This window comes from Oryctolagus cuniculus, chromosome 21, assembly GCF_051225735.1.
Source record: "Oryctolagus cuniculus isolate XC-2025 breed Fujian yellow rabbit chromosome 21, ASM5122573v1, whole genome shotgun sequence".
In the NCBI taxonomy this organism is placed as follows: Eukaryota; Metazoa; Chordata; class Mammalia; order Lagomorpha; family Leporidae; genus Oryctolagus; species Oryctolagus cuniculus.
Genome location: NC_142887.1, coordinates 19,181,527 through 19,205,828, shown reverse-complemented (window position 1 = coordinate 19,205,828; position 24,302 = coordinate 19,181,527). Strand labels below are relative to the sequence as shown.

At 47.4% G+C, this 24,302-nt stretch overlaps 1 protein-coding gene across 1 annotated transcript in view; it reads right to left on the bottom strand.

Annotated features, from left to right (window-relative positions):
- The window catches only part of SRRM4 (serine/arginine repetitive matrix 4), a 167,239-nt gene extending 160,426 nt beyond the window's left edge, over positions 1–6,813 (bottom strand). Inside the window, exon 1 of the mRNA XM_008272320.5 lies at positions 6,439–6,813. Coding sequence (XP_008270542.3) covers positions 6,439–6,569 — 131 coding nt within the window. The 5' untranslated portion in view covers positions 6,570–6,813. The remainder of the gene's footprint in view (positions 1–6,438) is intronic.
- Positions 6,814–24,302: the final 17,489 nt, after the last annotated feature.

The window sequence follows — 24,302 nt, the reverse complement described above, 5'->3', positions numbered from 1 at the left end:
TTCCTATCTGGCTCCCTGCTATTGCATACTCTGGGAGGCAGCAGGTGGTGACTCAAGTACTTGGGTCCTGGCTACCCCTGTGGGAGACTCAGATTGAGTTCTGGGCTCCTGGCTTTGGCTTGGCCCAGCTCCAGCTCTTGTATGCATTTGGGGAGTGAATCAGTAGATGGAAACCCTCTCTGTTTCTGTCTCTCTTTCTCTGACTTTCAAATAAATTTAAAAAGTAAATAAATACAAGTATAAAATGCTTTTTCCTACTGAGAAAATATCTTTGGGAGCCTACAAAGAGCAAAGGATTTATTCTTTCTGATGATTCCTTGCATGTATATAGGTAAAATGGATTCAATAAAAGAATCACATCCATTTCACAGATCAGATAACTAGGGATAACTGTGTTGACTGTAAGCGAGGCACGCCATGCCTCCACAAGGATCTCTCCACTGTTCCATCTGTTTCCCGACCTGCATTCTAGTATTAAAGACCGTCTCATTTACGTCATACCAGCTTGAATTTGTGCCTATGTTTGCCAGTAAATACTGAGGCCCTCAAACGGAGAGGCTGCATCTCATTCATTGTTTTCTCCCTGATGGGCCTGGCGTGGAGTGATAATAAAAGCCATAATTTATGATTAACAGTAAGAGCTAACATTGATGGAGCCCTTACTGTGTGCCACACAGCACTCTGCATCAATTAGTTCATTCAGCCCTCGCAACAGCTCTTGGCGGGGTGGCTGCTATTATTAGCCCCATTTTATGGATGAGAAAACCAAGATGCAGAAGGTCAAGTTGCTTGCCAAGAGTCATGTAGCCAGTCAACGTTTGCAAACAGCAAAAGGAAGCATTTGTTTGGCCTCCAGAATCTGTCAGGGTCTTAAAATAGCTCCGTAGACCTCTGAGGACTGTTTAGGGAACACCAAGGCATATTCAAAACCGAACGCAGGGCAGTGGAGTGGTCAGGAGGCAAGGTCTGGGACTTTGTGCGTCAGCTCTGGACACCTGCAGCCTGGGAGGTGAAGGGCTCAATGTCCCCTCCTCTCTGCATCCCCACGGGTGGCTCACTTCACAGCCATGAGGACGTACACTGGGCACTGGGTCACACTCCTTGCGTGAGTTATCTCACTCCTTGTGACAGCCCCTGTATTTCACGGACAGAGGAGGCTGAGGCACATGGAGGTGCAGCAGCTAGTAGGTCCCATGGCTTGCAAGGGGCAAAGCAAGATTTGAGCCCAAGTAGATCCAGCTTCAGGGCACACACTCACCATTCGGCTACCTATGGCTCAGACAGACCCTCTCATGTCGCTGAGAAAATCTTAGTAACAAGCCTTGAAAGCGCTCTGGTTTTGCTCAGCCCCTGCAAATTTTCCTATTTCTCAGAAAGGCAGATCCAGCCACTCCAGAAGAAAGGATATCTTTCAGGGGCCGGTGCTGTGGTGCAGCAGGTTAACGCCCTGGCCTGAAGCACCAGCATCCCATATAGGTGCCAGTTCTAGTCCAGGCTGCTCCACTTCCCATCCAGCTCTCTGCTATGGCCTGGGAAAGCAGTAGAAGATGGCCCAAGTCCTTGGGTCCCTGCACCCACGTGGGAGACCGGGAAGAAGCTCCTGGCTTCTGATCGGCGCAGTTCCGGCCATTGCGGCCAATTGGGGAGTGAACCATCAGATGGAAGACATCTCTCTCTCTCTCTGCCTTTCCTTGTCTGTGTAACTCTGACTTTCAAATAAATAAATAAATCTTAAAAAAAAAAAAAACAGGAGTTAGGCCTTAGGGGTGCCTCCTCCTCCTAGTGGCCTGGAGTAGGGTGGTGCTGGCAGAGACTCAGGCTTGGCAGGCACCTCCAGGGGACATATAATGCAAACTCCTGCCCCTACATGCCAGCATGTCCATCTACGGAGACAGACGTCTACATCTTGAGATCCTCCTTTGAGAGGGAGAGTCGTGTGTGTGTGTGTGTGTGTGTGTGTCTTTCAGGCTGCACTGCCTGGAATCCCCAATGTCACAACTGCAGGTGGGGCTGGGAGCAAGCTCACCGGCTGCTGGGTTTGGACCACGTCCCCTCACTCAGTGCATCCGATGTTCCCTGAGCATCTATCACCTCCTGGCCCTCTAAGGTAACCTGCTTGCCAAATGAACACAGCAGAATGTCAGACGTGACCCTTGTGTTGACCTCTGTACCCCATTCAACAGATTTCACCTCTCTAAAGGAGAAAGGTGTGACTTAACAGTAACATTCCCTTCCCAGAGGAAAATGTTCTTTCATTGTCAGGACAAGCATCCTCTGTGACCCTCAGTCCACTGGCTCTCAACTGCAGGTCGTCAAAAGTCACCTCGCAACAGCCCTTCATCCTGCTCCCAGGGACAGAGTCAGCACAAATGTGCTATCTGATCTTGTGGCACCATGGGGAGTCTTGAATTAAAACGGTTCAAAAGCCTTTTTTTTTTCTGCCTTACAATTTGGCCATCTTTCCCCTTATGCAGTAAAATCTCCAATAGTTTGGAATTTATGATCCTTAGGACAGGGACTGGGCTGATGTCTGCTTCTGGGTGATTCTGCATGGAAAGGTTTTTCGAAGAAAATTAATTGCTTGCCAAAAGAATCATAAAGGACAATGTTTATTTAAGGGGCTGCAGTTCTAGCCCTTTACCAACACTCACATACCCGGCACAAACAACTGACAGGTTAATTTCAAATGATTCTTGCATGTTCATTAAGTCCCCAGCTATTATTGTTAATCAATCAGATCCTTGAAGTTTGAGCTGGCCTCAGACTAACTGGGTTTTTCTCTGAGCCAAAACTTCTGAGATACAAACTTTTCTAGACCAAGCAATTAACAAAGGGAGTTAGGTTCATGCCAGGCACAATGATGAATCACTCTCGGTGGGCATAAAAAGGGGGCGTCTCTACACCTCAGGCGTCGTGGGGAATGGTGTTGGTTCCCTTCCAACTAGTGGAGTGTGAGATTTGATGACAGCGACCATGCATACTGGCATGCCTGGGATATTCCCTGTTAGAACTTCCATCCTGGAATAGTTACTAATAATAGTCCATTTTCATTATTAAAGACATCCTGATATGAACTATAAATTGCAGCATTGCTATAGTTTTGATGAAACCAATGGACTAAAATTTTGATTGTTCAAGGAGTTTGAGCTTTCTTTAGACTAGCAGGACCTGGTCTTCTCTACATAAATGAGAAGAATGCTCTGTGAAGACCTTGTTCCAATCAATTCTAAATCCAGATAATTCTTTACCAGCCCTTCCTCCAGCTGAGATAGTGAGGACAGAAAGCAGGTAACATTTCCCTCAGGGATGGGAGCTGTGGGACCACCTTGCCCCATGCAAAGTGGGTAACTCCAATGTAGCTGTCAGGGGTTGAAATTTCACAATTTTGATAGTTTCTATAATTTGAGGGAGAAATGGGTAAGAAGGGAAATACAATACTGAAGAAGTGTTAATTTCTTTTTGGACATTCCAAGCTTTATTGTAGAATGAAGTTTGGGATGGGGGGGGGGTGTTTTACCTGATTCAATTTTCATAGCTCGGCGTCTGAGGTAGCTACTGTTATTACTTCCATTTTCAAGCTCACAAAGAGGCTCAGCTAGGTAGAGCCACCTGTTCAGGAGACTCAGCTAGCAAATGACAGAACCAGAACAGGAATGCAGGTGTCTCATGCTCCAGTCTGATCTCCTAACCACCACAATATACTGTCTCCCACTCTGCTATACTACTCTGACAGCTGAGTCAGACCCGTGCTTGCCATCTTATAATCAAGCTACTGCCTTGTCAAGGAGGCATCGTGGTGGGGTGAGGGAGAAGATGAGGGAGTGGGACTTCAGGGTGACAGATTTTGCTTGTAGTACAGTTGTATGATGTATACATACTGATATGAAATCAACAAATTTAATGTAGGCTTCTATCCCGGTACTGAATTACCTTTAGAGGTAGACTTAAAATATCCTGAGGAAGTTCAGTACGGGGTGGGGGGGATAGCTCTCACCTGCAGACAAATATTAAGTGTGTAACCAACAGAACTGGCTGGTGGACCGCCTCCCCTCCCCCATCTTCCTGCAGACAGCTCCTCGGGCTGGGCTTGACTCACTCAACAACATTTCAGAAGAGACCAGCTCCCCAGATTGCCTCTAGAGGAAGCCACGGGGGCTCTGCTGACACTGTGTCAGTGCCTGTGTCCTTTATTCCTCCTAAGAACTCTGCTGTGGAAACACGGTGCTTTTCATCCCGAAATAAGTATAGAACATTGCAAAGGAAGTGGAAATTGGCCATCTCTGGATGTGGCTGACTGAGGCGACAATGGAGATGATTCAGGTTTCATAGCTAGTTTGTTAAAAGACAACTCAAACACAGTCTTCCCACCCACCCCCGCTTTCTTTCTTTTGGAGGACCTGGATGAAAATGTTTCCTGTTCACTCTCTACTCCGAGGCAGGAGTAACAGCTATAAAACTGGAATGTGTTCTACAGAGAGGCCACGCCTGTTACAGAAGTGTCCAACAGCATCCTTCCAGCATGATATAAATTGGGGACTTACGGGCTCAGACTTTTATTTCAGGGATGGTTTCCAAGGGGATCTAGGACTTGAAAAGACACCAAGTGAAGATACCAGGGGAGGGGCAGAGGCAGGTGGCTATTGGAAAAGTCATAGACTCAATCAGAATTAGCACAAAGGACAAGGGCTGGGAGATCTTGTGGACAATACACAGGGTTGAGACTACCACCAAGGAAAGGGAATGACAGCAGTAGATGAACAAAGGGAGAGGGTGGACATGAGGCACGCTTCTCTGAATTCGCACACCACCGGGAGTCTGCTCGTCTCTCCCTGAACCTTGAAATAGATGGACGACTCTGAATCAAATGCCACGCTTCCAGTTTCCAATGAAATTTCCCCTAGTCCCTTCGCCAAGGGCATTTTCTTTGGCCATCGCAGCCCCTGATTTGCCAATAGTCGGTGCACTCCAAAGGTGGAACGGATGGCAGGAACCCAGGAGGAGAAAACCGCTGACGTCAAAACTCTCTACAGAGAACCTCCCTCCATGCAGAGAAGCATCCGCTTGCTTTTAATGTCATGTGGTGCTACTGCCCCCCCAAGCCTGTTTCAGTGGGGGCCCCCTTCCTCCCACCCATAAATACTGGCTGCTGCCTGCAGCCTGCCATACTCTGTGTTTCTTGCCCACCCCTTCCTGAAATGGGACACCCATTTTTCCCAAAGACCTCTGTGAGCATCCCCATTGCCCTGGGAAAAGTTCTCCAGTGTGGGTTTGATCCTTCAGACATAATTCCACATCAGTCTCCCAGCCTACACCTACTAGAAAGTTCAGATTTAGTTGTGCCCAGAACAGGCATTCTGTCCAAAGCACTTCCCCAGACACGTGTGCAATATACTCCCCAGTGCAGCCTGCCAGGAATAATACATTTTCCAAGCAGCCCCCTCTCCCATCCTGGACCGCTTCTTTATCTTCCATTGAACTGCTTGTCCAACCAACACCAGCAAAAGACAAGTTCTCGTCCTGCCTTGATTTTTCCCTGACACAGGGCACAGCCTTCTTCCTTCCACCCCCAAACTCCTCTAAATTGAATGATGTAGGAAAAGCATTGAGTTTTTTTCTGGCTTGGAATGCCTCTGTCTCCCCCAAACTTCTCTCTCTTCTACTCTGCATCTCCTCCTCCCTTTCTGCCTTGCTTCCATTTCTGCCTGTTTCCCCCTCCATCACACCTTTTTTGCCACCACCCAAGGATTCGTTCTCACCCCTAAGCTCAGTGCAAATAGATTCTTTTTGAGAAACCAAATAAAACTCTCCCAGGATCATCTTCACGATCTTGGAAGGCTCCTCCTTGACTCTGGAGCTCAGAGTCCTGGTTTTGGAAGCTGGAGAGGAGAGAATTCAGCAGCAGCCAGAGAGGCGTGGAGGAGGGTGCTGTTTGGGGTGTATTTGAGGGAACAGCATATGGGCTTTTTGACGAAACATTCGGAGCTCGCTAGTTTCTGAGCTAAGGATGGAAATGTGCTGCTATGTCTGAACACTGCCTGAACGGATTCAGTCCTTGTTTTTCACATCTTTACAACACCCCACCACCACCTCAGGTCTGCCGCTCCTTTGCCCTGGGGTCCGCTGAGCTCGGTGATAGCAAGAAAAGTTTCTCAGTCAAGTCCTACCCCCACCTGCACTGCTCACGGTAAGACGCCAAACGCCTTGCATAGGGACTATGGGTCCACTGAGTGTTGCTCCCCTCAGAGACGCGCCAGCTTCCGTCTCACGCAAGCAATGAGTTCCCGTGTTCCAGCGGGGATACCCAATAGTGATGAAAAGACAGGCATCCTGGCCCAGCTGCCTGCCTCCACCCTCAGGGCCCCCAGGGCTCAGGCCAGAGACCAGAAAGAAAGGGGGACCTTCAGGGTCCCCCCCCCATGTTAAGAAGGAGGTCATTACCTTGGCAGTGGCTTGCGGGCCGTGATACTGGCGACAATGATGCTCTCGGGACGCGGGGTGGCCACCGCTTTGAAGGTTCCTCGCCAGAACTTCTCAAAAAGCTGCTTTTCGCCTTGCTGAACGCTCGCCATAACCAACCCCAAGCAGGCCGGGGCACCCAGGCGCTGTCCGAAGTGCTGAAACGTGGATTCCCCACGCGGGCACGCCCGGCTCCCGGCTTGGTGTGCGCCTGAAACCCAGAGGGGTGGGGTGGGAGAGCTGGGAGTTCAGGGCGGGGGATGGGACGCCCAGCCTGGGCAGGCGGTGGGGAAGAAAGGTTCGTCTGCCGGCTTTTCTCGCCCTCCGCCTTGGCGCCGGGCTGCTGCTCCGGGCTGGCGAGCCTCCGCGCGCCCCAGGAAGGGACAGGAAGCCTGGCTCTAGGCAGCACCGGGAGAGCAGAGGCGGCCGGGTCGACTGTGTGTGCGTGCGCGTGTGAGCTCCGGCGCGCCCGGGTTTTGTCTCTCGCACAATGTGACGTTGGACCAGGAGGCTGGTCGCGCGAGCTGCACTTTCCTCCCCCCTCTCCTCCTCTCCGCCAACCCCCTCCTCTTCTGGCTCAGCCTCCTGCCGCCATCTGCATAACAAAAGCCCGTAGGTCTTGGGAGGAGAAAGGGCGGGGCGTGCGCCTGTCACCAGGGCCCCGCGGCCACAGAGTTGCAGCGCTGACCCCACGGAGCAGCAATCCCGGCACAGCGACCCGAACCAGGCAGCAGGTTTCGCTTCTCAGCCCTCCCTCCTCCTCCATCACCGCGGGCCTCCCCCTCTAACCCCCATCCTGGCGTGCGCTCGGCGCCAGCCACCTCCCTTCCCAGCCCCTCCCCAAGTCCTGGAGCGGATCCTCCACCCAAGAAGGGGAAAGTAAAAAAACTTAAACCTACCCGCTCCAGCCGGCCCAACCCCACCCCACGCTTCTAGGAGGCACCGCCCAGGCCAGCAAAGGGGGAGGGAGAGCCCTGCGCTCTCTGCGCCTGGGCCGCGAGGTCCCCGCCACCCAGAAAGTGCCATTTGATGGACAATCCCTCGGCGACTCGGCTCCTCGCCATCTGCCGAGTGGGGACCCCGCCCGCAGAGGGGCGCGGCGCTACATCTGTGCCTGCGGCGCGGTCAAGGCTGTCTCTTTTGTGCCTCGCAGTGAGCCTGTCCAGAGTCCCTGCTGACAACTCCCTCCTAAGGGGACGGTGCCCCTCCCACCCTCGGGGGAGGGGGCGTTCCTGGGGAATTCGGCGGCTGCTACTTTCTTAAGCATGGTTGGGGGGCGGGGGTGGGTCTGGCGAAAGAAGCACGTTATGGAAAAGAAAGCGTTTAGGGGAAGCCTTGGCAATGGTGGGGAGACAGTTACTTTCCCGTCGTTCCTCCCCATCTTCCACCCGCTCCTGGCTGGAACCTGGGCCCAGCGAGCGGAGGTCCAGGTTCTGGATAAGCCCCAGCCACAGAGGATCGGCGCAGAATTTTTTCTTCGTTTTCCTTAGGGGTCTCCTGAAGACAAGGAGATCTTTCCAGGACCCCCTCAGCTCATCTTTCCCTTGAGCCTTTGGATCTCAGCCGAGTTGTTCCTTCCTCCCACCCGCCAGGCTGTAAACTCTGGGAAGGAGGTCTCGCTGAGTCTCAGAGGCGCCCAAGCCCCTGGAACCTGGTTCTAGCCACAGCAGTGAATAAAACCCATGCTTCCTGCCGGGGCACCAGTGGTAACTTTTGCAATCCTTTGGAAGAGAAGAGGAAAATAGATGCCAAGTAAGAGCAAGAGCAAGGGGGGGGGGGGGCGAGGAGGAAGATGAAGAAACCTGGCGATTCTTAGCGCTGGTCTGGAAGAGCATGCGTGCGTTTGGGTTCCTCTGTGTTCAGGGTTTGTGGAGTCCCTGAGCGCGCCGCTCTGCACTGACCCCTTCTGGCCAACAACTAGAGATGCATTTGTTGGCTTCTCTGTTGGAGAGGTAGGGTCAGGGCTGGGATTCTTGGAGGCATCTAGGCGCGCCATAACCTTCCCTTCCTCCCCACCTCCCTCAACCCGGAGCCCTTGCTAAAAAAAAAAAAAAAAAAAAAAAAAAAATTCCCTCACTCAGGACCTGTTTCCCACTCTGAAGCTGATATCGCTTAAATGCAGTTGAGACCTGGGATATTTTAAACTATCCTTAGTTATTACCTGATGTTTAGGGTATGTACTGAGTCACTTGCAGTAGGTGGGATCTTGCCTGACAGGATCAATCAGCATCTCCAAGCCTAATTGCAAGAATCTTGACAAAGTTTCCATTTGTTACAACAATTCTCCTTTTGAATCCCACAGCAGCCAAGTAAGCTGCTTCTTTAAAAGAAGAGCCAAGTCGGGCCAACACTGTGGCACAGCAGGTTTTAGCTGCCCACCGCTGACATCCCATGGAAGTTCAGGTTTGAGTCCCAGAGTGCTCCACTTCTGGTCCAGCCCCCTGCTACTGTGCCCAGGAAAGTAGTAGAAGATGGTTCAGGTACTTGAACCCCTGCCAGGCACGTGGGGGATTTGGATTATAATTTGGACTACATTCCAAACTCTTGGCTTCTGGCTGGTGTGTCCATTTGGGGAGTGAACCAGTGGGTGGAAAATGGCTTTGTCTCTCCCTCCCGTTCTGTCTCTCTATGTCACTCTGCCTTTCAAATAAATAAAATAAATCTTTTTTTAAAAAAAATGGATGAGGAAGTTGAAGGGACTTGTCTAAGGTGATTCTGCAGGGAACAAAGGAAGTTTGTGAAAAAGTAGTTTCTGTTTTTGCCTGGGAGTGGGAATCTTTGGGACATTAGGCCTATCCCAGGGTGGGGCTGTGTGAAAACTCTCAGATGCCAATGAGCACACACTTAGAAGCACACAATGTTGGGACTTCTCAGTGGGGAGTCTCCAGGATTAAGCTCAGGGCTGGAAGTCAGGCTTCTTGGTTCAGATTCCAGCTCTGCCATTTCCTAGCTGTGTGATTCCAGAGGAGAGACTCGTCTATGCCTCAGTCTCTTTATCAGTAACGTGAAGCTGCTATAAAAAATAATACCCTGTGTTTAAATGGACTAGCTGCGAGGGTGGAAGGAGTGAGGCTGTAGAATACAGTTTACTAAGGAATACCTATCATCAGTTGAGTTAAGAGCGTGGCCCCTGGAGTCAGACACAATTCGGGTAGGATGCTCAGCCCTTGTTAGCTGGGTGATCTTGGCCTGGTAACTAACCCCTGCCTCAGTTTTCCCATCTGAAAAATGGAGACATGAGTACACATTTCCTGCGGGTTTTGTGATGATTAAGTGCAACATCACCGGTAATACTCTGTACTGTTTCTGGTTCATACCAAGCACCCACTCAACGGCAGCTGTGACGGCTGCAGCTGCTGGAATCATCACCTGCTAGAATTCAGTTCAGTAATCATTCCCGGATGTCCAGGATCTTGGTCAGTCTCAGTGCTAGAGACGGAGTCCAGAGGTAAACGGACAGGGCTCCCTCCCAAAGGAGCTCAAGTCTGACTCATTTTATGGTCTTTCATCTTTACCTTTTGTCCCCTTTCTGCCTTATCAGTGACTTCGATTTTAGGTCTGGCTTCTCCAATGCAACTTCAACTTCCATCTCCCTATTTCTTGATGAAAATATAACCATCTCGTGTCTCACTCATTCAGGATAATTCTCTCATTTTATCAGGTGCGAGCCGGCCCACTGCATAACCTGAGACCTATCAACATGCCGGCTGGTGACTATACACACATGGCACAAATGCTGCTTTCCTCTGTACTCGGCCAGTGGAAGACATCACTAATCCATCACAGAACTCTTTAGGACCTAACCTCAGAATCCTTCTCAAGAGACCCATGACTGATGGGTGGGAACTGGCCTCCCAGATGAAGTCATTTTGCCAACCACACTCAGAGGGAACTTCCTCACCAGGTTGGTATCCTTCTCTCATTTAAAAAGCAGGAGTCTAGGAGAAGCGATTCCAAGATTTGCAAATCGAAACACTCCAAAGCAGGAACTAATGGGATTCCTAGGCATTCTTCCCCCGATCAGAAAAATAGCTGCTCCTCCTCCTGGGGCAGTTCAAATCTCACCTCACTAACAGCACTGGGTCACTTTGGGTAAATCCCTTCATCTGTCCGTGTCTAGGACATCTCTGAGTGCAATGGGGATAATCATTATCCACCAGCATCAGGGGACACCAGGAAACTTGGCAGTCTGCACCCATTTCTAAACGTCCAGTGAATTGTGAAAGATTCAAGTAATTATGGAGACAATGGAAAATATGATAATGAGACCAACAACAGGATCATGCTAACCCAATTCAAATGATAAGATTCTGTATCTCCTCATATAAATACTTAGGGAGGAAAAAAATGACTGCACTACTCAGGACTTACCAGTCGTCACTCTTTGAAAGTTCTACCTCGCATCTAATTTGAACCCCACACCGCTCTTTATTGTTTGTTCTTCTTCTGGAACACAGACATGCATTTCTGCGAATGTCCCTAGAATACCAGGGGTGAGCCAGGGATCCTCCTGCCCTGGTTGCCTAGTTCCAGAGATTCTACAAGACAAATATGTTCATTGCTGTCTGGCGTAATAACACTAGGTTCTCATCAAATATATGTTACTATATTCTATGTTCTAGGCACCATGTGTGCCAAACCCTTGATAGATATAATCCCAGTTCATCGGAGAAACAAACTTAGGAGAAAGGAAGAATTGTTGCCAATTTTTGCAGAGCTGGAAACTGAGTCTCAGAGTGGTTGAATGATTTGCCCAGAGTTACATAGCTAGCAAACAGTAGAGTCCCGTCCTAAACCCAGACCTGTCTCGTCCTACAGCCCAGGCTCTTCTGACTTCCAGCAGCAGGATGAGGACTGTAACATTAGCTGAGTGCACACTTGTGATCGCTCCATCTACAGGTTGTGTGCACACCCACAGTTGCCTGTTATTCTACACATCTATTTATGGCACAACAGATGCTTCTTTCGGAGCCTCCATCCTCTCCACCCTGCTCTTGGAGGAGTAGCAAAAGCAACTTGGCTGGTTCTTCCTCCAGAGGAGAGCACTCTGGTATTTCATAGGTAGTTGGCAGGACGGGCTAGGACTCGCCACGGATACCATACTGATACGTGTTGAAGGTAACCAAGCTGCCAAATTTCAGCTGGGAGAAGAAGGAAGGAGTCTGGACTGGGAGCTGCCCAGTGGCAGGTCCTGGATAAAGGGACCGTTCCTCCCCAGAACAATTGCACCAGCTATCTAAGTGACCTCCAGAAAGTTCAACTTCTGCTTACACGCTCCCCATACTTACAAACTTTTTTTATTCAACTTTACTCCAATTTTCCCTAATAACTTTCTTCTGCTGAGAACTCTTCACTGACACCCGCAAAGTAGCACCGTGCCTGCCTAATCCTTTGCATTACTCACAAAGTTCTCATGATCTGATACATCTCTGTCCTTGAACTTCACCCTCTAGTCACTCCAATGACTCATCATGTCCTCACATGCTCCATTCTATTGCATGACTCTGAGTCACTGAAAACTATGCACTTGAGAAACTCCTATTCATCCCTCGACACCTCACCTGTTATCACATCATCTCAGAAGTTTGACCTGATCCATTCCTACCCTTCCATGCTCACAACAAAAATATTCCCTATCTTGGGCCTCCCTGGAGCTGTGGGAGGCCTCTAATTTACTTAGGGTTACTTGTCATAATGTTGACTTGTTATACCCTTAAAAGAATACTTTATATCTAATTGTGCTTGAATCACCAATGTCTGATACTGGATTATCACATAGTAGCAGTTCAATAAGTACTGGTATAATAAGTAAATATGAATTTGTCTATAGCAATGTTCACATTACCCTATCTTACTGGCAACAGGCATGGTTTTATATTCACATCTTATATATAACTAACATTCACAATGCACTTACTGGTATTGTGGGTATTCATTACACTGTGGGCTAATGAGAGAAAAGGACTACATTTTCTGTGTATTATACATAACAATACACTATATATAATAGTAATACAGTAGTATTAATAGCAAACACTTAGTACATGCGGTACTTGGTATTGTACCTCACAAATATTGGCTCATTTAATGTTCTCACAATCTTAAGGACTAGGTCCTACCATTAACCATATTTTATAGAAAAGGAAACTGAAACACAGACAATTGAAATAACTTGTCCATGGATACAGAGCCAGTAAAAGGTGGAGCCAAAGGGCAGGTGTTTTGTGCAGCAGTTAAGACTCCACTGGGATGCCCGTATCACATAATGCGAGTGCCTGGGTTTGAGTCCTGGCTCTGCTTCCAATTCCAGCTTCCTGTTAATGCATACCCTGGCTGGCAGCAGGTGACAGCTCAAGTCCTTGGGTCTCTGCCACATGTATAAGAGATGTAGATTGAGTTCTGGGCTCTGGGTTTCAGCCTGGCCCAGCCCCAACTGTTGTAGGCATCTGAGGAGTAAACCCTGTCTCTCTCTCCCCATTTCAAATGAGTAATTTAAAAAAAAAAAAAGCTCTTCCAAAAAAGGCAGCACCAACACATAAACCCAATCAATCTGACTTGCAGAGTCTCCACTGATTCATTTCAATATACTGCCCCTGATGTGATTTATGGACAAAAATGGCATCCACCCATGTGCCAGTGTACTGGGCACAGCTCTCTGATGAGGACAAAATGGGCCATGCGGCCATGCTTCCCTGGAGCTTATAGAACAGGTGGGGTTGGTGGTGGCTCTGTCAAATTAACAAATCATTTTTTAAAACCATGCTTCAAAGGAGAAATGATGTGAAGATGGGTAGCTGGGGAAGCAACTAGTCTGAGCCTAGGAGGTAAAGTCTCTATGGCAGTGTTGCATTAAGCTGAAACTCAAGATGAATGAGAGGCCCAGGGCAGGGGATGGGGGCGGTGGCACTTCAGGGAGAGGGTTCAGGATGCCACAGACCACACATTGGGAAAGAGTGGATGCAGGCAAGCAGGGGGCTGACACTCAGCAAACAGGGTGATGGAGGGATGTAGGGGAGATGGGGTTAGTGATGGAAGAGTGTCCCATACAACAAAATGTGACTCTTTGAGTCCTATTCTTGGTTTTTCAACTAAACTTCCCCCCTTCCAGTCCTTTTTAAAACAGGAAATAATTTTTTGAAAAAAGTAACTGCCATAATAATGTATAATTAAAAAATTTGGTGATATGACATCATTTCTCAAAGTGAGGTGCTACTGAACCCTACTGGTACTCCTAAGAATGATGCAGGCGATATCCAGGAAGACAGAGCACTAAATAACCTCAGAACACGTGGTCTAAGATGAGAAACTTACTCATTTTTCCACTCTCTATCTCATCATTAAGTTACTCCCAGAAATAAATCTTCATGCCTTGATTTTCTGAAAATGTCTTGAACACATGTCTCAGAGGCTGGGACAACTATAATTTAATAACGTAGCTTTGCTTTCGATTTATTGTAATTCTTACCTTCCAATATTGGATAGAATACGGATTTGTCACTTCTAAAATGTCCTCTTTAGGGACATTATTTAAAAAATAAGTGAGGCACTTTTTTTTTTTAACTTTTATTTAATGAATATAGATTTCCAAAGTACAGCTTATGGATTACATTGGCTTCCCCCCCGCCCCCCGCAATGACTTCCCTCCCACCCGCAAACCTCCCCTTTCCCGCTCCCTCTCCCCTTCCATTCTTATCAAGATTCATTTTCAGTTTTCTTTATATACAGAAGATCAGTTTAGTATACATTAAGTAAAGATTTCAACAATTTGCACCCACATAGAAACACAAAGTGAAAAATACTGTTTGAGTACTCATTATAGCATTAAATCTCAATGTACAGCACATTAAGGACAGAGATCCTACATGAGGAGTAAGTGCACAGTGACTCCTGTTGTTGACTTTACAAACTGACACTCCTGTTTATGGCATCAGTAATCTCCCTATGCTCCAGTCATGAGTTTCCAAGGCTATGGAAGCCTTTTGAGTTCTCTGACTCTTATCTTATTTAGACAAGGTCATAGTCAAAGTGGAGGTTCTCTCCTCCCTTCAGAGAAAGGTACCTCCTTCTTTGAAGACCTGTTCTTTCCACTGGGATCTCACATCTCACTCACAGAGATCTTTCATTTAGGTGTTTTTTTTTTGTTTGTTTTTTTTTTTTTTTTTTTTTGCCAGAGTGTCTTGGCTTTCCATGCCTGAAATATTCTCATGGGCTTTTCAGCCAGATCTGAATGCCTTTAGGGCTGATTCTGAGGCCAGAGTGCTGTTTAGGACATCTGCCATTCTATGAGTCTGCTGTGTATCTCGCTTCCCATGTTGGATCGCTCTCCCCTTTATTTATTCTATCGGTTAGTATTAGCAGGCACTAGACTTGTTTATGTGATCCCTTTGACTCTTAGTCCTTTCATTATGATCAATTGTGAACAGAAATTGATCACTGGGACTAGTGAGATGGCATTGGTACATGCCACCTTGATGGGATTGAATTGGAATCCCCTGGTATGTTTCTAACTCTACCATTTGGGGCAAGTCAGCTTGAGCATGTCCCAAATTGTACATCTCTACCCTCTCTTATCCCCACTCTTATGTTTAACAGGGATCACATTTCAGTTAAATTTCAACACTTAAGAATAACTGTGTATTAATTACAGAATTAAACCAGTAGTATTAAGTAGAACAGACAAAAAAAATACGAAGAGGGATAATGTATTAAGTTGTTCATTAACAGTCAGGGCTATGCTGATCAAGTCACCGTTTCTCATAGTGTCCATTTCACTTCAACAGGTTTCCTTTTTGGTGTTCAGTCAGTTGTCACCGATCAGGGAGAACATATGATATTTGTCCCTTTGGGACTGGCTTATTTCACTCAGCATGATGTGTTCCAGATTCCTCCATCTTGTTGCAAATGACTGGATTTCATTGTTTTTTTTACTGCGGTATAGTATTCTAAAGAGTACATATCCCATAATTTCTTTATCCAGTCTACTGTTGATGGGCATTTAGGTTGGTTCCAGGTCTTAGCTATTGTGAATTGAGCTGCAATAAACATTAGGGTGCAGACCGTTTTTTTGTTTCCCAATTTAAATTCCTTTGGGTAAATTCCAAGGAGTGGGATGGCTGGGTTATCTTCAGGTTTCTGAGGAATCTCCAGACTGACTTCCATAGTGGCTTGACCAGTTTGCATTCCCACCAACAGTGGGTTAGTGTCCCTTTTTCCCCACATCCTCGCCAGCATCTGTTGTTGGTAGATTTCTGTATGTGAGCCATTCTCACCGGGGTGAGGTGAAACCTCATTGTGGTTTTGATTTGCATTTCCCTGATTGCTAGTGATCTTGAACATTTTTTCATGTGCCTGTTGGCCATTTGGATTTCCTCTTTTGAAAAATGTCTATTGAGGTCCTTGGCCCATCTCTTAAGTGGGTTGTTTGTTTTGTTTTTGTGGAGTTTCTTGATCTCTTTGTAGATTCTGGTTATTAACCCTTTATCTGTTGCATAGTTTGCAAATATTTTTTCCCATTCTGTCGGTTGTCTCTTCACTCTCCTGACTGTTTCTTTTGCAGTACAGAAACTTCTCAATTTGATGCAATCCCAATAGTTGATTTTGGCTTTGACTGCCTGTGCCTCCAGGGTCTTTTCCAGGAAGTCTTTGCCGGTCCCAATATCTTGCAGGGTTTCTCCAATGTTCTCTAATAACTTGATGGTGTCAGGTCATAGATTTAGATCTTTAATCCATGTTGAGTGGATTTTTGTGTAAGGTGTAAGGTAGGGGTCTTGCTTCATGCTTCTGCACGTGGAAATCCAGTTTTCCCAGCACCATTTATTGAATAGACTGTCCTTGCTCCAGGAATTAGTTTTAGATCCTTGATCAAATATAAGTTGGCTGTAGATGTTTGGGTTGATTTCTGGTGTTTCTATTCTGTTCCATTGGTCTATCCATCTGTTTCTGTACCAGTACCATGCTGTTTTGATTACAACTGCCCTGTAGTATGTCCTGAAATCTGGTATTGAGATGCCAAGTGAGGCACTTTTTAAAGGAAGAGTCTAACATTACCAAAAGTAAAAATTATAGAAAAATTATAAATATTGAAAGTATTAAATTATAGTAAAATTATAGAAAAATATGTAAAAATTATAGCATAACAAGTCACTGTGTACCTGCTGTCCAATTTTGACAATTATCAATACATCATCAATTTGGCTCATCTAGATCCTGACCCACTTTCCACACTATTAAATTATTTTGAAGCAAGTCTAAGACATTGTATTAGTCTTGTTGTAAATACTACAGGATGTATTTTTAAAATATAAAATCTTTTTAGCATAACTGCAGTCTTATCATATTGGACAAAATTAATGATTTTCTTATCAAATATTCAATGTCTACTTTTCCCAGCTGTCTGTGAAGTGTTTGTGTATTGTTGGTTGGTTGGTTGGTTTGAGCTTGGATTCAAAAATTGACCACACATTGTGGTTGGGGTTGTCTCCTTAAGTATCCTTTGACCTAAGCTTCCCTTGTCGCCAACCCCATGTGAACATTCCACCTCTAGGTCACCATTATTTAGAGCATTTTTATGTTTATCTGTTTATTTTCATCTACTTGAAGGGCAGGGTGACAGAAAGAAACACAGAAAGATGGAAATCTTTCATCACTGGTTTACTTCCCAAATGCCAACAGCAACCAGGGTTGGGCCAGGCCAAAGCCAGGGGCCATAAACTCCATCCAGGTCTCTCATGTGGATGTCAGGAACCCAATTACTAGGCCATCAAGCAACGCATCCATCCCAGACTACATCAGCAGGAAGCTGGATCAGAAGAGAGTCGCTGGGACTTGAACTGGCACTCTGATAGGGTACAGGTGTCCTAAGACGTTGCTTCACCTGCTACATCACCGGCCAACTCTGTCTTCTTTCTTCCTCATAAAAACAACATGACTCTCGTTGAGTTTCCCATAATCAGTATTTTGCTGATTTTGCATGCCTGTGGCGTTGATAACATGTTTCTCTGCACTATTTCCTCTTAAGTGGTGGTAAGAGCTGGAGGCTTCATCAGATTTAGGATCAACAGAAATTCCACCAGGAGGTTAATAATACGTGGTTTTCTCTTTCTTGTGATGTTAGCTGACACTGAAGATCATTGCCTGATTTATGTATTTACTAGGGGTTGCAAATGGTAGATATTCTAGTCTACCATTTATTTTTTATGTATTTGCTCAAATATTTCTATAAAGAACTGTCTCTCTCTCATCAACTATTTGTGTAACTCAGAAAGCCATTTGTATAGAAAAAACAGGATAAATACTCAGACTTTGCCTTTAGTTCCTGGTTTATAAAATAACAAGTTTGGATACTTGCATCCATGCAAGGTACCACTGAGTTGATTGTTTGTTGGTGCTTTAATCTTCCAGATGAACTCAATGACTCAGATATATTTGATATGCTTTAATTACTGTTGTTATAACCCTCATGGATGCATAAATTGTCCTACCTTTAGCTAGCAGAGCCTATTCAATTGACTCCTGGGTCCTTTGGCATGGCCTAGAAGCCCTTTAAAGGCTTTCTTGCTTTCTGAGGTGTCAAGATGTTCCATGCTTATCTTGTAAACTTGCTGACCCACACCTGGAGTCGGCCATTTCTCCAAATGGCACTGGCTCCTGTTTGGAGGTGCCAGAATTTCTCAATGCTACTGAAGTAGCTGGTCTTCATTTTCAAGATTTTTTTAGACTAGTTGATAGTTCTAGGAGATTGTATCTTAAGACTAAATATAAGGGCCAGCGCTGTGGCATATCGAGTAAACCAGCCACCTGCAGTGCCGGCATCCCATATGGGCACCAGTTTGGGTCCTGGATGCTCCACTTGTGACCCAGCTCTCTGCTATGGCCTGGGAAAGCAGTGGAAGATGGCCCAAGTCCTTGGGCCCCTGCACCCATGTGGGACACCAGGAGGATGCTCCTGGCTGCTGGCTTTGGATTGGCTCAGCTCCGGCTGGTGTGGCCATTTGGGGAGTGAACCAGCAGATGGAAGACTATCTATCTATCTATCTATCTATCTATCTATCTGTCTATCTATATCTCTCTACCTCTGCCTTTCTGTAATTCTGCCTTCCAAATAAATAAATCTTTTAAAAAAGACCAAGTATATATTATGAATTTCTACTTGCATCTCTATGACTATAGGTTATTCTTCAACCTCGTAAACCCTACATTTGTGTCTCCATGTGAACACACCAAAATCTACATTCAGTGACAATATAATTACTAATCTCCTAGTCAGATGACACACATACTCACACACACACACACACACACACACATTTTAGAGTGACCACACTTACACTACCACTTGATTACTGAAATCAGGCTTGTCACTTGAACGTACATACTCAAATGACTATGTCTTAAAGTCAGTTAAAACAGAATCACATTAAAGTTTATTTATTTACTTTTACTATTAATCTCTTAAAATTAGTTTTTAAGATAACTTTATTTCTTTAATTGTGCAAAATATTTGTCTCTAAAGTCAAAACTACCAAAACGTATATTCAGACAAGTCTAGATACCCTTGTCTTGTCTACCCTGTTCTCTTCCTCTCCAAAGGTAATTTTAAACAGTTTTTAGGCTTTGTCCTATCATTAAATTTTTTTATTTGAAAATCACTCCACTATTTATTTATTTATTAGGCAGAGAGACAAACAGGGAGAGATGTTCTATATGCTGGTTTACTCCCCAAACGTCCACAATGGCCACAGCTGGGCCAGGCTAAATCCAGAAGCCAGGAATTCAATCTATCCTGTGAGTGGAAGTGACTCCCATACTTGGGCCACCACCTGCTGCCACAGTGGGCATTATCAAGAGACTGGATCAGCAGTGGAGGTCGGGGTGGGGGTGGGGGACAGGGGCAGCTGCTGTTACAGTACAGCTGGTTAATAATCAGCATTCAGTGTCAGCATCCCACATCAGAGTGCCTGATACAAGCCCTGTCTACTCTGCTTCCAGTCCAGCTCCCTGTTGATGCATCTGTAAAGGCAGCAGATGATGGCCAAGTACGTGGGCCCCTGACACCATGTAGGAGACCAGGATAGAGTTCTGGGCCCTCTGGCTTCCGTCTGACGCAGCTCCAAGCATTGAGGCCATTTGAGGAGCAAACCAGTGTGTAGAATAACTCCTCTCTCTCTCTCTCTCTCTCTCTCTCTCTCTCTGTCTCTCCCCCATCTCCCCACCCCATCATTTTGTCTTTCAAATGAATAAGTAAGTAAGTAAGCAAGTAATAAACCCTTAAAAGAAGAAGAAGTAAAGCTGGCACTCACACATGGGAATGCACATCTCAGGCAGTGACAAACATTTCACCAAATGCCCACCCCATGCCGTTTTTTTAAAAGTGCAAATAATAAATAAGAGGTGAGAGAAAGAAGCAGCAAAAATCCTGACATAGAATTCACATCTTATTGCTACATTAACCTATCTGATTGATAGCCTGATTGTTCCTTTTGCAAGGTCACACACGGTTTTTCTGGCTTCTGACTCGACAGCCTTGTGGTGCAGAACTGTGTAGCCTAGCGCCTTTGCTCACACACAATCCGTATTTGGCATAGACACACCACAAGCAGCTCACCAGTTGTGCTAAGCCGATGTGCTGTTTCAACGTGGATGTACACCCCTATATTGCCAGCATCAGGAAAGTGGAACGAGAGCTGGCCTTCGAGAATCCTGTTTACCTCGATGCAGCCCTCTGCGTGCCTTGGCTCACCTTATTCACTGCTGGTGTGTGTTGGGGTGTGCGTATACGTTCTCTATCCCCTCCACTGCCTCCTGCTCTTAAAAGAAGCTGCAACTTCTGAACTGGGCTTGCTTTGTTTTGTCTGCTACTTCTTTCCTACTGAAAGGAATACAGACTCCCCTCCTGGAATGCTTTGAAGCGGAAGACAAAGGCAACTGACCTTTAGTTTGGGGGGATAAGGAAGAGAGCAGCTAGGCTGTTCCCATGGCCATGTGCACAGCAGACCTGGGGCAGGTCGGAAGCCAGGAGTCTTCTGCAGCCAGAGGCAGGGAGGAAACCACCCTGCAGCAGCGCCTCCCTTCGCCTCACCCCTGGATTGGAGGTTGCAGAAATAATTAGCAAACAAATCGATGGTCAGTGTCGTGCTGTGACCATGGTTGTTAATGCATCATTTTTTTCTCCTGGAAACTCAGTTTGCCTTACAGGCAGGCTGGATTCGAAGCAAGCTCCTGACAACCCCAAAGCCCAGAATAACTTCTGGAGCGTTTCATCTTTTATCTTTCCTCTGTACAACGGTGCTGCGTCTACACAGCCACGTTTAATTCTCACGGTGGCCCTTTGAAGCAGGCTCCGTTAGAAGGGAACAGACTCCTCTGAGGTCATGCAGCCAGAATGTCAAAAAGGGTGCATTTCCCTTTTTGCTTTGCTTTGGTGGGGGGTGGCTATGATAATAAATGTGCCATAGAACTGTGTTTTTAGAAGGGTGACAAATGCTATTAAAAAAAAAAAAAATCTCCGTCAACCAGACTCTGTGGAGACTTTCCCGGGTCCATTATCTAAGAACTGGAGCAAAAAGCTTGTGACCTCCAGCTCCAGCTCCTTCAAAGGAGACTTTAGATGAGGTTGGGCAGTGTCATGAGGGCCTCAAGAGCCAGGATTCCTGTCCTCCCTGAATTCAGGGAGTCCTGTCTCTGCAAGCGTTAGCTCTGAGAGATCTCACACTGGTGACTCACAGGATGAGAACATCCTGCAGCTGTGTGCAGGTCGATGGTCACAGGGACTTCAAAGCCGAGAGCTGCAAGGACAACAGGTAAGGCAATTTCTCCCACATGCCACGGACCCCGCCTTTGCTGACTGTCCTTCACCCAGCCGCCTTACTGGGTTACGACTCCACTGAGGGCTTCCGAGGGCTCATGAAATTCAGAGTTTCTTCCTGCTTTTCTTAAAACATCCATAACCATCATTTAAATAACAGAAGTTAGCATTTGCTGAGCACTTAATACACGCCTTCCATCGGACTAAGCTCCTTACTGGTGGTGCCACCTTTCTCCCTGCAGGACCAGTTTAGGGAGGAAGTTATTTTTTTTTTAAGATTTATTTTATTTATTTGAAAGACAGAGTTACAGAGGTAGAGACAGAGAGAGAGGTCTTCTACCCACTGGTTCACTCCCCAGATGGCCACAACGGCCGGAGCTGTGTCAATCTGAAGCCAGGAGTCAGGAGCTTCTTCCGGGTCTCCCACATGGGTGCAGGGGCCCAAGGACTTGGGCCATCTTCTACTGCTTTCCCAGGGCATAGCAGAGAGCTGGATTGGAAGAGGAGCAGCCAGGACTAGAACCGGTGCCCATATGGGATGCCGGCGCTTCAGGCCAGGGCGTTAACCCGCTGAGCCCCGGGAGGAAGCTATTTTTACAGTCCATGTTATATCTATGAGAAAGACGAAGCTCAGAGGGGACAGGTCTTGCCCAAGGACATGCAGATGGTGGCATATGGAAAAGCTGAGATATAACTCTAGGCCTGGGGCGGTCATTTGGCATAGCAGTGAAAATCCCACTTGGGGTGCGCCCAACCCACACGGGAGCACCAAGGTCATGTCCTGGCTCTGCTCCACATTCCAGCTTCCTGTTCACGCACATCCTGAGAGGTAGCAGATGATGGCTCAATTACTTGGGTCCCTGCCCCTCACATGAGGGACACAGGATTGAGTACCAGGCTCCTGGTCCAGCCAGGAGTGAAATAGCAGCAGATGGGCAAACTGTCCCCCCTCCCCGGCCTTTCAAATAAATTAGAAGCTCATGCTCTTAACCAAGGAGTGATGTCCAAAAATAGTTGGCAGCTAGTGTGGCCCGGAGCTGGCTAATGAGATGATGTTTCATAACAGGGCACCTGGGGTCCCAGGGAAACAGTGGTAGTGGCTGGGTCAGGGCACAGCCTGGGTTCTGGAGGTGGATAAGAGAAGCAGCTGTCTACAGATTTGAACGGCAGCATCTCCAAGCAAACAGCAGTGTGTGGCTGGGACTGTGCTGTCTGGCTGAGTGGCCCGTCACTCTGGACCACCCCGGTCACCCCGTGCTTTGCTATGACAGGGGCCCCTGAGACCTCCTGAGAACCTGGGTTTGAGAAACACAAGGAACAATGCTGACGGGGTGGCAGCAATGGCCAGTGGTTCTGAGTCTCGGGAGAGGGGAGGCGGTGGGGAATCTCGGAGAGAGCCACCAGACCCTGTGCTGTCAGACACTCATCTGCACAGAGGGAAGGCTGCACTGACCTGGAGAGGCCGTTTCGAGAATTTCCACATGCATCAAATGAGGCTGGAGTGAATAGTAAGTGGACCACTTAATACAGCTCTGTTCCTACACCACGGACTATGTGGCCAACTGCTGGAAACGTAATCAAGTCACGTGCCCATTCTAATTCCTCTAATGCATTTATGAAGTATACTGGGTACAGGAGAAGTGCCAGGGATTGTATCAGATGTCGAGGTTTCAACAAGTGGTAGGAAAAGATCTCGGGAGTGGGCATTTAGCCTAGTGGTTAAGACACCAGCAGCCCACACTGGAGTACCTGGGTTCAACTCCATGCTCTGGCTCCTGACTCCAGTTTAATGCCAACGCAGACCCTGGGAGGCAGCAGTGATGGCTCAAGTGAGTGTGTTCACGCCTTCCATGTGGGAGACCTGGACTGTGTTCTCAGCTGCTGGCTCCAGCCCCAGCCCAGCCCAGCCCTGCCTGTTACAGGCATTTTCAGAGTGAATCAGCCGATAGGAGTTCTCCCTCTGCCTCTACCTCTGCCTCTTAAAAACAAAATATCTCTGCCTTCAGTGGGTACACAGTCCAGCAGTGGGTGAGGCGCTACACAAGCAAGGTGGCCGATTCTGTGCTGTGATCTCTGCCATCACGGGCTCAACTCAGCAGGCTGTGGATGTGCCTGGAAGGAGCACTCCTCCCAGTGTTGCCGCAAGCAAGGAAGACAGATCTACAGTATGACTTACGCAGGCCAAGAAAACAGGGCGAGGGCGAGGACACGGCAGGGTGAGCGAGGCAGAGGTGAGACTGACTTCACCCTGCTCATTGTGCCCCGGCGTTTCTCAAAGTGCAGTCAGGACCACCAGCGGCAGCAGCTCCTGGGAGCTGGACAAAATGCAGAGCCTCAGGCTCTCGCCTACACTCGCTCACTCGAACGCTCTGGAAGGTGGGACGCAGCGATCTGCATTTTAGCAAGCTCTCCAGGTGACCCTGATTCCGACTCAAGCCTGAGATACAGTGAGTACCAGAGCTCACGGTTGAGCGAGTGCTAAGAAGGACTGGAGTGCAGGGCGGTGGAGGCCTGCAGGAGCAGGGTCTTGTCTTTAGGGGAGGGAGCTCTCAGCAACACAACACGGCACCTTTCATCCTCATCAGGGCGCCCAGAACTGCTGAGCTTGCTCCTGCTTCTAAGCCTTTGTGTTTGCTGTTGCATCTGCCTGCAACATTCTACCCCCAAATTTTAAAATAAAAGAACTTCTTCTTTTTACGCAGGTCTCTGCCCACGCCTTGTGGGATCCTTCTGTTCCCCTCGCTCATCAGGTCGTGGTCCTTTCTTAGGATCTCACCCACACCTGGAATCCTGCTGTGTATCGACATGCTTATTGTCTGGCTCCCTTGACTCAAAGGTTGCTCCATGTGTTGCACCCTCACCTCCCCCCCCCCCCCCCACGCAGGTGCAGTGCCCGAACACAGGAGGCGCTTTCACCAGCTGAACTCAGTGAGTTAGGGAAGCATGAAGCCCATCATCACGCCCACCACACAGTTCCCACATGGCCATCAGGACGCACAGATCCCGAGGCAGCCCCAGGGAGTGAGCTCAGGTTGAAGTGGGC